Raw genomic sequence first — 15,341 nt, forward strand, 5'->3', positions numbered from 1 at the left:
GAGCCAGACTACATCCCTCACTGGGGTGTAGCCAGGGCTGGTTTCTATGGCAACTGGCACAAAACCTCTGGATCTTATTAACTGTTCACCGGACCTCACCCACTTTTTCCTTTTCTCTGCTATCCTCCAGTCCCGTCCCCCCCACCCCCATCCACCCACCCACGCACTCTACATGTACTTCTCACGCTGATTTTCCAGCAAAGACGACATAAGGCGAGTTGCTAATGGGCGTCGCTCCCATTCTGTCACCATGAGAACACTATTCTTTGTAGTCACATTCCTCAGAACAGCTCTGACCCCTGTCAGCGAGTCTTCCACAGGCTTCAGAAGAAAAAACGCTGAAGGAAGAGAAATTACAAGTGGAGCAATTTGTTATAGCTACCGTTTGAGGAAATTGTCTGTTTGACTCCCAGATTTTAAGAATCAGGTTTTTAAGGACCCCCTTACCTTCAAATACCACTTACTATCTCCAGTGGAAATAGTAAATGGGGGATTTTTTTAATTTATTTCTTTTTTGTTGTTGTTATCAGCTTAAGGCACTGCTGAAGAGAAGTTGAAATGTGGCTCAAGAGTTTCCACTCAGCAGCTTCCTTGGGAGATGCTGCATGCATGATCACCTTGGAGGAGACTCGCTGTAGTGCCTCTTGGCACTGGAGAGATATGGTCCGGTGCACACTTGGATAGAAATTCTCCAATTCATAGAAATGTCCAAGTAGACCTACTAAGCTTAGCTTTGAAAGGTGGATACTGACAATTTTGAATATGGAAATACAAGAAATGTTCAGCAGCAACAAAGGCGCAGACTGCTTGTATCATCTTTTAGTTTCCACATGAAGAAATCCAGATGCAAATCTTCTTTTCCATTTACTTCAAATGTTCAGATCTACATTGGCTAAAAAACCAACTTTAAAAAAAGTTAAAATACAATAAAACGCATAGTGTATGATGAGTGTGCACCTCTTATTTTTAGTGCATCACATTGCTGAGTAAATGGTAGAAGAGTGTTTTGTCCTCATGACTCATGTAACTAATGTCACTGAGATGTCACATGCTCTATTCCTAATGGTGGGGGAAACAGGATTAAGACCCAAATGCACAACACAGACACCTCAGTGTATGGTGGTAAGCACCGTTGCTTCACAGCAAGAATTCTCTAATGTCTGTGTGGGTTCTCTTCAGTTACTCCAGCAGTACAAAGACATGGGTTTAAGGGTAACAGATCTGTCCTCATGTCGATAACTCATAAGAATTTACACCATGACAGCTGGGATAGGTTCTAGGCCTCCCAGAGTCCTGAAATTGATAATTGGGAGAAAATGGGGGAACATATGATGGATACCTCAGTGTAATTGATGAGTTGAGCTGATCTTTCAAAAATATTTTTAAATAATTTTTAACCAGTTTTTAACCTTTTCAATAGGCAACCCAAGTTCAAGGTTCCAGTAAAAATAAAGTAACCTCGACCCCACGTCCTGCCAAGATAAGCAACACTTTCTACGAAGAACAGGATAATCCCAACTTTGATTTAAGCACGTATCCACACATTTACACACACACAGTGAGTCACAGACTGCTCTGAAATAATAAAGCAAGAGTTTTGCAAAGGTCCTCGCTCAGATAACTCATAAGAATTCCTCGTAAACATACCTAAAGTGGAGCTACAATTTGAGGCTACAGTCACCAGTTATAAAATCATCAGTTGCAACTGTATTGGCCTGACAGACTAAATCTAAATCTGGAAGAATCCCAAGCAGGCTAATGCATTTTGCCAAATGACCACTAGGCCACTGGCTGCACAGTGGAATCTAACATAACACGGTAACTGTTGATGAAACTGTGTTTAGTTTTTATAAATGATGTTTGTTGTCTTGCTGCAGTAGCAATGTTTCAGCTTCACCATGTGAGATTTTATTCTCTTATATTACAGGGAGTGCAGAATTATTAGGCAAATGAGTATTTTGTCCACATCATCCTCTTCATGCATGTTGTCTTACTCCAAGCTGTATAGGCTCGAAAGCCTACTACCAATTAAGCATATTAGGTGATGTGCATCTCTGTAATGAGAAGGGGTGTGGTCTAATGACATCAACACCCTATATCAGGTGTGCATAATTATTAGGCAACGTCCTTTCCTTTGGCAAAATGGGTCAAAAGAAGGACTTGACAGGCTCAGAAAAGTCAAAAATAGTGAGATATCTTGCAGAGGGATGCAGCAGTCTCAAAATTGCAAAGCTTCTGAAGCGTGATCATCGAACAATCAAGCGTTTCATTCAAAATAGTCAACAGGGTCGCAAGAAGCATGTGGAAAAACCAAGGCGCAAAATAACTGCCCATGAACTGAGAAAAGTCAAGCGTGCAGCTGCCAAGATGCCACTTGCCACCAGTTTGGCCATATTTCAGAGCTGCAACATCACTGGAGTGCCCAAAAGCACAAGGTGTGCAATACTCAGAGACATGGCCAAGGTAAGAAAGGCTGAAAGACGACCACCACTGAACAAGACACACAAGCTGAAACATCAAGACTGGGCCAAGAAATATCTCAAGACTGGTTTTTCTAAGGTTTTATGGACTGATGAAATGAGAGTGAGTCTTGATGGGCCAGATGGATGGGCCCGTGGCTGGATTGGTAAAGGGCAGAGAGCTCCAGTCCGACTCAGACGCCAGCAAGGTGGAGGTGGAGTACTGGTTTGGGCTGGTATCATCAAAGATGAGCTTGTGGGGCCTTTTTGGGTTGAGGATGGAGTCAAGCTCAACTCCCAGTCCTACTGCCAGTTTCTGGAAGACACCTTCTTCAAGCAGTGGTACAGGAAGAAGTCTGCATCCTTCAAGGAAAACATGATTTTCATGCAGGACAATGCTCCATCACACGCGTCCAAGTACTCCACAGCGTGGCTGGCAAGAAAGGGTATAAAAGAAGAAAAACTAATGACATGGCCACCTTGTTCACCTGATCTGAACCCCATTGAGAGCCTGTGGTCCATCATCAAATGTGAGATTTACAAGGAGGGAAAACGGTACACCTCTCTGAACAGTGTCTGGGAGGCTGTGGTTGCTGCTGCACGCAATGTTGATGGTGAACAGATCAAAACACTGACAGAATCCATGGATGGCAGGCTTTTGAGTGTCCTTGCAAAGAAAGGTGGCTATATTGGTCGCTGATTTGTTTTTGTTTTGTTTTTGAATGTCAGAAATGTATATTTGTGAATGTGGAGATGTTATATTGGTTTCACTGGTAAAAATAAATTATTGAAATGGGTATATATTTGTTTTTTAAGTTGCCTAATAATTATGCACAGTAATAGTCACCTGCACACACAGATATCCCCCTAAAATAGCTAAAACTAAAAACAAACTAAAAACTACTTCCAAAAACATTCAGCTTTGATATTAATGAGTTTTTTGGGTTCATTGAGAACATGGTTGTTGTTCAATAATAACATTATTCCTCAAAAATACAACTTGCCTAATAATTCTGCACTCCCTGTAATTTACAAGCCAGGCATTCTAGAATCTAGACCTGTATCACAGATATAAAATGTGCACAAAAAAGATTGATAACCATCTTTCACTTTCAGAAATCTCCATGTAAATTCTGTCATTCCTCTGTGGGCATGATGATGTCTTGATGGCTTTTTCCTGGGCGATTGTGGCTCAAGAGTTGGGAGTTTGCCTTGTAATCGGAAGGTTGTCGGTTCGAGCCCCGGCTCTGACAGTCTCTGTCGTTGTGTCCTTGGGCAAGACACTTCACCCGTTGCCTACTGGTGGTGGTCTGAGACTCGGTGGCGCCAGTGTCCAGCAGCCTCGCCTCTGTGTGCCCCAGGGTGGCTGTGGCTACAATGTAGCTTGCCATCACCAGTGTGTGAATGGGTGGATGACTGAATGTGTAAAGCGCTTTGGGGTCCTTAGGGACTAGTAAAGCGCTATACAAATACAGGCCATTTACAATGTGTTAAGGACACTGAAATGTAAGCGCTTGAGCGCATGTGTGCACAGCTCAGTCTGGGTTTAAGAAGAAAGTGAAAAGGAAGTTATAATAATCAATCCCTCATAGTAGCCCACAAAAAATCAATACTAACAATAATAATACAAAATAATACATAACAAAACTATAGCTCAATATGGATATGAGGCAGTAATGACAGAACAAGGATTATTCAGTACACAATAAAAGAGGCCATTGTCTCTTTTTCTTTTCAGCAGACTGAAATCTGTTATTCAGTGAAGCACAAACCTATAGCTTGGATGTGAGCCTCCATCAGAGGCTGATATGGTTTGAATTGTTGGAAGGTATTTATCAAAAAAGCAGCGTGCTCAAGTGTTCTTGTTGAAATCCCTCCCTTAATGAAACAGAAAAGTGAGGTGCCAGGCAGCGTACACTAAACCATTTTTTAAGCTTTTATCTAACGCCACCGTCATCTACACAAATAAACAGGAACAGGAACAAGCCGTGCCTCTTTTTTCCTCTTTTTTTCATGGCTGTCAGTTTCTAAATGTAGCTCGGTAAACAATGATGGTGCATCCTGTCTGCACACACTGAAGTCTGCATGAATAGGCAAATAAACATATCACATATTTGAGAAAAACACAGATTTTCATGAGTTCTTTCTTGCCATAAATAATGTGACAAGGGAATTGGACAACTTTTAAAGAATATAATGAAAACTATTGGTGCTAATATTTTTTCAGTATTACATTTAGTGTATAGAAGGCCCCTTCAAAGAAAACATTTTTCTTTTAACCTTGATCTTATTGATACACTCACCAGGCACTTTATAGGTACACCTGCTCAAACAGTTATTAATATAAATATATAATCAGCCAATCACATTCCAGCAGCTCTACGCGTTCTGGACATGTAGACATGGTCAAGATGACCTGCTAAAATTCAAACTGGAGCGCAAGAGAAGAAAGGTGATGTAAGTGACTTTGAATGAGCCATGGCCATTGGTGCCATATAGGCTCAAGTATTTCAAAAAGCGCAGATCTCCTGGGATTTTCCCTACACAGTCATCCCTGGGGTTTACAAAGAATAGTCTGAAGAGTTGCGGTTCTAAGGGAAAAAAATCCCTTGTTGATGCCAGAGGAGAATGGCCAAACTTTAAGCTGACAGAAAAGCAACAATAACTCAAATAATGACTCGTGACCTCCAAGGTATACAGAGGAGCATCTCTGATATGCTACAGCAGCAGACGACCACGACTCACCAGCAACTGCATGACACTCTCATATCAATAAGAACTAAAATGTCCAAGAAATGTTTCCAGCATTTTGTTAAATGCATGTAGTTAAAGCAGTTCTAAGGAAAACCAGGTGTAAGCAAGGTGTACCTAACAAAGTGGCCAATGTCTGTCAATTTCTATTGTTCATTATAACATTTCCCTCACTAATTGCATTGCTCAGAGCTTGGGAACAAACAACATCATAGGCAGGAAACCTGAGTGGCCAGATAATCATGTTGATTAATAACAGCTATATTATTCGGGCTGATCAAAAAAAACTTAAAGTGAGATGGAAAAACATGAAGACGTACAAGGAGAATGAGGGGGAGAGCACGTCTCACCTGCAACACTGTTAAGCCTACTGAACTATATGAAAAGCTCATATTCAAGCAACACATTAGTTTAATTAACCAAAGGTAATTGAAGCACAGTGTGGACCTGCCAAATGAAATAATGCCCTGTCTCTAATAATAGCCTGGTGCTCTGTTTCACTGAGTCAAGTGAAAGCGCCTGTCATCAGTGGAAGTTGTGAGTACTTCTATACCTTTTTTTTTTTTTTAAATCACAAAAATATGAAAGTAACAACTGAATGTGCCATACAAAGACTGATTATGCAAGACACACACTGTCATAAACTCAAAAATATTAAGCAAGGCCATGTAGGTATGTTCTTTAAATCAGAATCAGAATCAGAATCAGAATACTTTATTGATCCCTGGGGGAAATTATTTTTTGTTACAGTGCTCCATTTTAAACCAACATTAAGACAAGACAGACAATACGCTAACTAAGAATAGTACAATATATACATATATATACATACATACATACATAAGTCACTTATAAATAAATAGTTGGAAAAGAAACATGTGTAGTTGTAGCAGCAAACAGTGTGTTAAGTGGATGCGTTGTACAGGGAGATGGCCACAGGCAGGAATGATTTCCTGTGTCGTTCAAACTAAATGTGAATAAAACACAGAACAGAGAACACATTTATAATTAATTTATAAATCAGCATTAAAACTGTGCACTATATTCAAATCATAGCCCAAAACTACTATAGCAAAATGTGTTATTGTGCTTTCCAGGCAGCTATTGGTTGCCTTTTCTATTTAGCAGTCTGTTAGCACTTGTAGGTTTGAGCATTTGATGAAAATTTAGGGGTGAAGGCTCCTAAGGTATCTAGATGATCTAGGTTTTCAACAGATGTCATAGCTGAATATGTTTTCTGCCACCAGAGAGACAAAAGTGCTTGTCAAACCGATCTGATACACATTAAGTCACGCACACAAACAAGCATCCTTGACGTACACAGTGAAATGTTTTTCAATTTTCAGGTTTTAAGTATCCAATACTAAATCTCTAAATTACATTAAATGTCTGAGGAATAATAAATGAAATATGTCTCTGTTAAGAGACACCTGAAATGACTGAACCCAGAGAGGAACCCTCTTAACTTCATCTTGTTATGCATGTACAAGAATCCACTGTTTCACAGCGAGCAACATGGAGAGCTGAGCACAAGTGGTAGGAAAAGAAGGTTTAACTCCTAACAGCTGGATGTATTGAGCAACCTCTTAGAAAATCATTAAAATTTGCTCCAGTGCTTACACTCCAACATCTTTCTATCACAGTTATCTGGGCTAATACAAAACTAGCAGCCTTTAGAGGTGAGCAGATGGTGATAAGCACAGCTTACACTTTAAAAGAATCCGTGTGAGCTTCTGCAAGAAGGTCGCTCCTGTGATCTACGATATTTAACACTTTTTGACCATACTGCATCTCGTCACTTTAAAGCACAAATGATTTTCTTGTGTTTTTGCAAAAAAACGTCTGTCTTACCGCTCTGAATCTGCACATGCAGACATATACCATGTGCACCTGCTGTAGTTTGCAGGATAATTTGTAGTATATGTCTTGTCACAGAAACCACGAGTGGACATAAGCGAACCGAACCCACCCCATCACTTCAATCTGCAGTAAGTGTTTGAGCTTTTGTGTCTGCTCTTTTTTTCTTCAAACTGATGACTGCTAAAGCAATTGTTGGGTTTTGTGCGGGAGGGTGCATCTGCCATTGTATGTGTGTGTTTTTGTTTAAATAAATTGGGGCACTTTGTGGGGAATATTGCTTTTTCTCCAGTGTTCCCTGATATCCACTGAAATCCCATGATTCACAGTGTGGGCATAATGAGGAGATGAGAGTCTGAGCTCTGCCTCTCTCAAATGGCTCTCTTGTGTTCTTGATTAACAAAGGCTGCTGCCTGGAGACTGATTTAAACCTGAATCTAAAGTATTTATTTTGTTTTAGGTGGTCAGGGAAATGAACATAAGAGCTGTCAAATCTCAGGTGAAACAGACCTCAACCTCACCAGGGAGGTGGTGTTTGGTGTGAATTCATCAACATGAAAAATTAATTACCACATCCCTGTATTTACCTTCTTAGTTTCTATTTAGCCGTTTAGCCTTTGGGTGATTGTGGCTCCTTCCAAATAATAGCTACTGTGTAAAAAAACTTTTATTTATTTTTAATAGAAAAAGGTAAGACCTCAGCTATAATTTCTTAAGTACTAATTAGAAGTTGTTTAGTGTGACCTGCTAGCTTCCTGGTTTTCCTTCCAGAACTATAACTGACGGTACAAACAAATAAAAATCACTTTCTTCAATGCAAACATTATTTTAATAATAAAATGATCAAACTTAAAATTTTCTGTAAACTCCAGTAAGTTACAAGATCTTCTGTCACTGAAAAAACTGAAAATAAAGTGCTTAGCTATTAAACAGAGGTACAAATGATTAACAACATATCTTACCTCACCAAACAAAAGCAGGGTCATGAGATTTCTTGAACATTAATTCAAATTCACAAGTTAACAAGACATTTACCCTTTTCTCTTTTTCACTCAACTCCATAACTTTCCCCCTAACCGCTTTGATCTTTTGCTCATACCGAGGCTCTAAAGTTGTAGCTGGCTGCATTTGGATAGCTTTAGCTTTTGCCACTTTTGTTTGCTTAGTTTTTCTTCACTTCTTTAAAATGATTTAAGTGTCTGATTAGGTTTGTTGTTATGATGTTTTTCTGGTCGTCTCTGCACACCTTACTTTGGTGACTCCACGCTAAGTTGTTGTTAGCTGGTATGCAACTGGTATGAGGCTGACTGGCCGGTCACCAATCAGGGTCTAGAATGCTGCTGAAAATGTGAAAAAGTCACAAGGCTTTTGCACATTGCTCGACTTATTCTAAGTTCTTTAAATAATCCTCATGAATAGTTCTCCAAGCTTCTTGAAGGACATCCCAAGCTCTTCTTTGGATGTTGGCTGCCTTTTGTTCTGTTCCTAAGAGAATCCCACACTGTTTTAATAATGTTTAAACTTCAAATTTGTATTCAGGCAGTCAGACTCTTTCTGTGTGCTATTGTATGCTGAATCTGATTCTGATCGTGTTTGATTTGTGTTCATAATTCCCTCAGTTTTGGCAAGATCTCCAAAAACCACTAGCAGAAAACTGTGACAAAGACTCTGCCATGTTTTACAGATGTCCCTCCTCTCCTGACTTCTTACATACACACTGACAACAATTTGAACCAGGAATTCCAAATTTGGATTCATCACTTATCAGACCTGCTGCCACTGATTTTTAATCTAGTTCTTGTGTGATTTAGCATGCCTCAGCCTTTTCTCCTTGTTTCCCTTCCTTCAGAATGTCTTCTTGACATCCACGCTTCCAATGAGTTTATTGGAAGCGTGGATGTCAAGAAGACCTTCCTTCAGAATGTCTTCTTGACATCCACGCTTCCAATAAACTCATTGAATGTCTTCTTGTTTCCCTTCCTTCAGAATGTCTTCTTGACATCCACGCTTCCAATGAGTTTATTGGAAGCGTGGATGTCAAGAAGACATTCCAATGAGTTTATTTCTGAAGAGCCTTCAGTAAACAGTAGATGAATCAACTGAAGGGTTAGATGCATCTCTTGAGCCCTGTGTGAGGTCTTAGTTGGGCTTTTTTCCCTATTTCTTAAGGACATGACCTTCAGATACTGTTTATCTATTGTAAGTATAAATCTTAAAATAGGAATTCATTCTTGTCAAATGGGAATAAATGGCTTGCTTTTGTGACAGGCTGCTAGTAACAAAGTAACTAAAGATACCATTTAAAACTGTTTGTTAGTCTATTATGTGTAGACACATCACTGGTTCATTGCTTGGTTAGGTGCCTTTTTTATGCCTGAATGATTCATAGGTCAGTGTTAAGTGGCTTAACAGACCATAAAAATAAAACATTCCTCTTAAAAAGGTCAGGTACAAGACCCTGACAGAAAGATTCCCAAAGAAACATTTTAAAGACCTTCAGAAAGCCTGGGGAAATATTGCTCAATATCACAAAAACTAAGATTTAATAAATAAAAATACAAGAAAATCTTACTTAAATCTATTTAAAAAACAAGAAAGTTATATTTCATTAATAATTGGGGGGGGTTATCAAAAGCACTCAGTGAACTTCATTAATTACCACTGCGCTATGTATGCTAGAAAAGTAATGACATTTTTAAAAAAGTAGATCACAAAACTTTGAAACCCCCGCCCACAAACACACACACACACACACACACACACACACACACACACACACACACACACACACACACACGATGTTCCTCATTCAAACATGGTGAATGGACTTAATCTGTCTTTAATGGAGGAGAAAAATCATGGCCAAACATTGCCCTCTGGCAAATCATCTCTCGCCTGATCCTCCCTCTCTGCATCTCAACCTTTCTGCCCTAATCATTACATGAAGCCTATAAATAAATGCTGGAGCTGTCACACAAATAAATGGAGCTGCCAACATGGGAATTGGTGGCGGGGAGCTGAAATGAGGGAGGCAAGCCAAGGGAATAACAATAAGCTCAATAATAATTTTTGTCAAGGTATGAAGAACATGAAGGCAAAGCAGGTAAATTCAGATAGCTGAGCGTTCTGGCAGGAGACACATGAAAACATCTCAGACCACGAGTCTAAAATTTCTCTGTGTGAGTGGCTGCAGGCCTCAGGTGCAGTAGGCCCAGCATGGGACTAAAACTACAATCACTGTTAGAGCTGAGAGAGAGGACATATTATATAAATATGAGGATATATTGTGCTGGCAAATGTTGAGAAGGCCTTGTAAAATTTTCCACTGAACACAATTACTAAATACAGCCTGGTAAACATCCAGGCGTTGAGGTATTTTCACTTCTTCTGCCAGGAGGACATTATTTGCCTGAATGCACAACACACAAGCCCAAAATTTGCCCTCTGCGATTTACTCATCTGAACTTTTAGAGGCTACCGGCAGCATCAAGCACCTGTGCTGATTCCAAGGCCAAGTCATCACTAGCTCAGAACTACTGCCAACATTGACAGGTTATCCACTGCCTTGGGCATGAAATCAACTCAAGTACTTGAGTTGATTTGAGATCCAAATAAAATGCTTTTTTTTTTAAGAATTAGTGCTACACATCCTATATTGTATTATCTGTGTATCTCTGTAGTTTGTTATTACTTCTGCAGTCACCACCATTAACACACTAACACAGCATGATTGTGGCATATTGAGGATTTCGTTAGTTAACTAAATGGGTTGCTGCTTGCCTCTGGCAAATGCATTAAAGTTTCTGTATAATTATATCAGATCACTGAACAGCTTTATTTTTCTAAGGCAGCGATTATTTGCAGGTTTGCTGTACAAACAGCTTGTCATCTACCAACTTTTAAACTGATATCGGTTACCAACTCAAAATCAATATGTCATTTTAGAACGAATTATGAATCACTGCTTCATTTCATTGTGGCAATACATTAGAAGAATGGCGCATACACAGGCAATATGTCTATAAGCATACATATAAATACATGCTGAAGCTAATAAATGAGCTTTATGCTGTTTAGAATTACACAAGCCAAATGCCGTTATTTAAAAGTCGCACCTTGTGTACTGACAATGAGAACAGCTTTATAATCAGCTACCCCAGTTATGTGTGTATGGGGGCTTTAATTGACTGCCTTAATTGACTGCCAGCCAGTCCCAGTCAAGCTGCAGAGATCTGAGAGGTTGACAACTGGGAAAAAGCCTCTTGGGTGACAGTTAATCTGTGAGCCTCAGCTGCTCGGATGTCAACACACAGGGAGAAGAATGCAAATGCAGGCAGTGCATGAGGAAAGAAAAAGTAATGTATCTAGAGACATTTAAAAAAAATAGATTTTTTGAAATAATATGTACACAGTGAAAGAAACATGCATCAGAAACTTTAATATGAAGACATCCGAAGGTACCGTGTGCCTACATATATTATAAAATCCAACGGGGGACACGGAATATTTTTTATTTAAAAATTCTAAAAAGAAAATGAAGACGCCATCTGTCAGGGCTTTGTTAATTCTATTATCTTATTTTAAGTGCACTGATGGAAGAATAAGGCAATTGTCATTCACTTGTGAGTGAACACACGCAGTTTCAGCAGATTAGCCTGAGACAAAAACAGCGGGGCTGGAAAGCATCCAGGCGTTCGCATCACTAATCCTGCCATCACACTGTAAAATTTAACACCGTTCAGAGTCTTTCAAGGGGTTTGATAAGCACCATCATTTCTGACTGTGCATGTGGGAGTGGTATTGTGTGCCTGTTCATGCCTTAAAATACCATTAGTGTTACACAGTTATTAAAGCACATAGATAAATACATAAATGTTACCGTAGTTATTAAAACATTTACAGAAAGTAATAAAGCAAAGCAAAAAAAGAATCATCTTTTTTTCTGCTTGCTATTCTTCTTCTTCATTGTCAAAGCTTAATACAATATCTTTCTCATACTTGCAACCATTTTCACACACCCAGCAGTCGACTTTGATGTGTAAGTTTCATCTCATTTAACTCCAGGGGAAGAATATACTCCACAACAATTTGAGTCATATGACTGAACGACGTCCAAAACTGCTATTCTGTTAGAAACTGAAATTAATCACTTGTCTACATTTGGGTACAACCCTTGCTCTTAATGACCAAAACATAAAGCTAAATGGGCTGTAAAATGTTTTCTTACATGGGGTTTCTCTTATCTGTGCAGACTCTTTTGACTTTAAACGTTTTCTGGAAAAACATTTTATTTGCGTGTTTTGCTCTGGGAGTATTATCGCTGTTTCACTGCATCCCAGAATGACAACAGATTGGTGTTTTGAATATAAAGTGGATCAAAATAGGATTATTAGTATGCACATATACACTTTAGTGTATAAGGATGGGAATAATGAAATTGGCTACATGATTGAAAATAAGTGACTTTGCTTGAATAGCACTTTTTCAGTTAAACAATGCAATAAACAGTGGTTTACTATACAACAACAGAAATAATGAAAATTGTTTGTTTCTTGTTAAATTATGCAACGTACACAAACAGGTTGGGGACAAAATGAGTGGAGTTTATTTTAAAAACAACATTGTCACAGATTCTTTACTTTAAACTAACAGCTATCCGTAACATATTAAAAACATCACCATATCTAATATTTAGAGGCAAAGAACTAGAGGAGCCTCAATTTCTTAGAGGATCAAAAACAGAGTCCAGGATACTGGTGGGACAAGGCAAATCCAGTCTAAATTATCCACTGTAGTTTACCTAAAACAGCAGGTAAAATATTAATTTCATTGTTTTCATGGCAGCAACTTTCCGGATGGTGTGTTATTCCCAGTGGCAGTTCTCTGTATGCCAGTATAAAGATCATTAAAATAACCAATATGCCTACGAGCCTAAGTGAAGTTTCAGTGATGGCATTTATGATCAATTAAACTGACTGTAAATTTATATCACCTTCTAAAATAACACTGAGGTTTCCTACATGCCAAACTGGGACATTTTATAAGGTCCCAGTTTGGCAAAACAAGACTTTCCTTAGTTTTGGGGTGAGGAAGAAAGATTTCAGTCTTATCTTCATCTAGCTTTTAGAAGGTTCTTGCTCATCCATTCTTTAGTGGCTGACACAAAGTCAATTTACATGATAGCATCACACAGCTGCTGCAGATTGGTCAGCTGCACATGATCTGAGTCTCCTGTTCCACCATTTCCCAGCACTGTTGGGTTGACATCCTGATGACTGTGAAGGCCATTTGAGTACACTGAACTCATATTCGAGAAACCAGTTTTGAGATTATATTAACTTTGCAATATGACATGCTATTCAGCGTGAAGCAGACAGCAAAAGTTACATTCTAAAGGGGATGGGCATGGTCAGCTCAATAGTGAGTTAGGCTGTGCCATTTAAAGGATGCTCGTCCATCTTGCCTCAGGGACTTATACAGCTTGACCGCTGTTAATGTTTAATGTTTCAGATGAATGCCTGACTCTGATATACAAGATTTAAACTAGCCTAGAATTCCTCCAGAAAGCCCAACTCTTTATTTCAGAAGATTAAGTAAAGGATCTCCTTGTTAAATGTGGCTGTCATAGAGAACTAGTTCATATATTTCAGTTATCAGTATTTAATTTGAGTTAATTTAAACTTAAGTGAGCATTGCTGCTGTACTGCTGTAGCTCTCAGACCAGATATTACAATTGACAAACAGAAACATCCAGACAAATGTCTAAACATCTAAAGTGTCCTCCAGTCTTCGGAGGGTTAGAGATGATTCCAGATTTATAATGGTTGTATGCAGCCTACATGAAAAGTGCCTTATGTGAAAAAAGGCAAGGAGGCAGAGCACATGTCTATAAACCCCAAATACAGCATAAGCCCATGATACAGTAAGTATTACTATTTTTTCCCCCATCTCCAATTTGCCAGTAAAAGTGATGCTACGAAGGTAGCAAAGAGAACAGCATTACTACACTAACCTTAAATTGCATTACAAGATTACACATCTTATCCTCAAGGACACAGAATAATAAGATGCTTTGCTTGGTCTAAATTAACCGCGGGTGTTCTAATTAAATAATAGCCTATATCTGTAGTAATTTGATTTGATGCATGACTGGAAGAGCAATGAAGAAAATATACAACGGGCAAAGCAGTATAAAAGTTTCCTGGGGTGGACCCCCTAATCATTACTTTAACTATAATTTCCACTGTTGGTGACTGTAATTGATGTCCCTCATTAGTTCCCTAAGTATCTTTCAGCAGCTTGTCCTGAACAAATTGTAACATTAATAAAAACTAAGATTCAAATCAATACATTGATGCCTTCTCTTTGATGTTTCACTCCATCTTTGCTTGCTAATTCTGCCTGTCACTATCGTATGTCTTTCTCACACTGTGCTCCTGAAGTGATGACAGTAAACAGTGTGGAAGGAAATTTAAAAGACACGAATTCGAAGCAGAGACGAAGCAGTAAAAGAGCAACAGAACAGAGCTGGTGCCTACCTGAGATAGCGCAGTGGTTCTATGGTCTCAGCCTCTGCCTCAGCTGAGCTATGGTTCATCTTGTCCATCTGTTTTCACCCAGCAGGACTCGGCAAATATGAGAAGGGATGAGCTGTGCCGCTCCAAAGAAAACACTTGCGTACCTTCTGTCTGACTCAGATTCAGTGGACACACTGACTACTTCTTTGCCTGGGAATAGACTGAGAATCGAAAGGGGCTTCCTCCCTCTGTATCTTTCTCTACGGCTCTTGATTGGTTCAGGCGCTGGATGGTAATTACTGGCTGCTAGATACACTCACTCACACACACACACACACACACACACACTGAATCTTGTCTCTGTATCTCTGCCTCTCCCCTCTGTCTCTCTCTCCTTCCCACTGTGGCCCCGACTTGTTCTCTGATAAAACCAGCCGGCTGTGTGTATCAGCTGCGCTTGCCGGGAAACCCAGCCAATTAAGAATCAGGAGGCATGGTGCTCCTTGGCTGATTGGCTCGGGCTGCCACGATCATAGCTTTTCAGTCATCGACGGTGCAACAGCCTCCCTCACTTCCCCTAAATTCACAAAAGCACAAAGACGTCCATGCATACTCCCTGGTTGCCAAAGGATCCCTTGATGGAGAATCGAGAGCAAGCACCAGAGTGAGGAAACACTCGACTGCTCCGTGAATCACAAACACTACCATCTCTCACGTGGTGGTGAGAGATAAATTGAATCTATTACCTTAACTGAAG

The 15,341-nt window shown here is 39.5% G+C and overlaps 1 protein-coding gene across 1 annotated transcript in view; it reads right to left on the reverse strand.

Moving 5' to 3' along the window:
• Positions 1-15,034, reverse strand: part of yjefn3 (YjeF N-terminal domain containing 3) — a 53,925-nt gene extending 38,891 nt beyond the window's left edge. The window contains exon 1 of the mRNA XM_085448421.1: positions 14,606-15,034. Coding sequence (XP_085304547.1) covers positions 14,606-14,673 — 68 coding nt within the window. The 5' untranslated portion in view covers positions 14,674-15,034. The remainder of the gene's footprint in view (positions 1-14,605) is intronic.
• Between the last annotated feature and the right edge of the window lie 307 nt (positions 15,035-15,341).

The sequence above is a fragment of the Copadichromis virginalis genome, linkage group LG23 (assembly GCF_057382275.1).
Source record: "Copadichromis virginalis isolate Kocher_CV1m ecotype Utaka linkage group LG23, C_Virginalis_male_GT1.1, whole genome shotgun sequence".
In the NCBI taxonomy this organism is placed as follows: Eukaryota; Metazoa; Chordata; class Actinopteri; order Cichliformes; family Cichlidae; genus Copadichromis; species Copadichromis virginalis.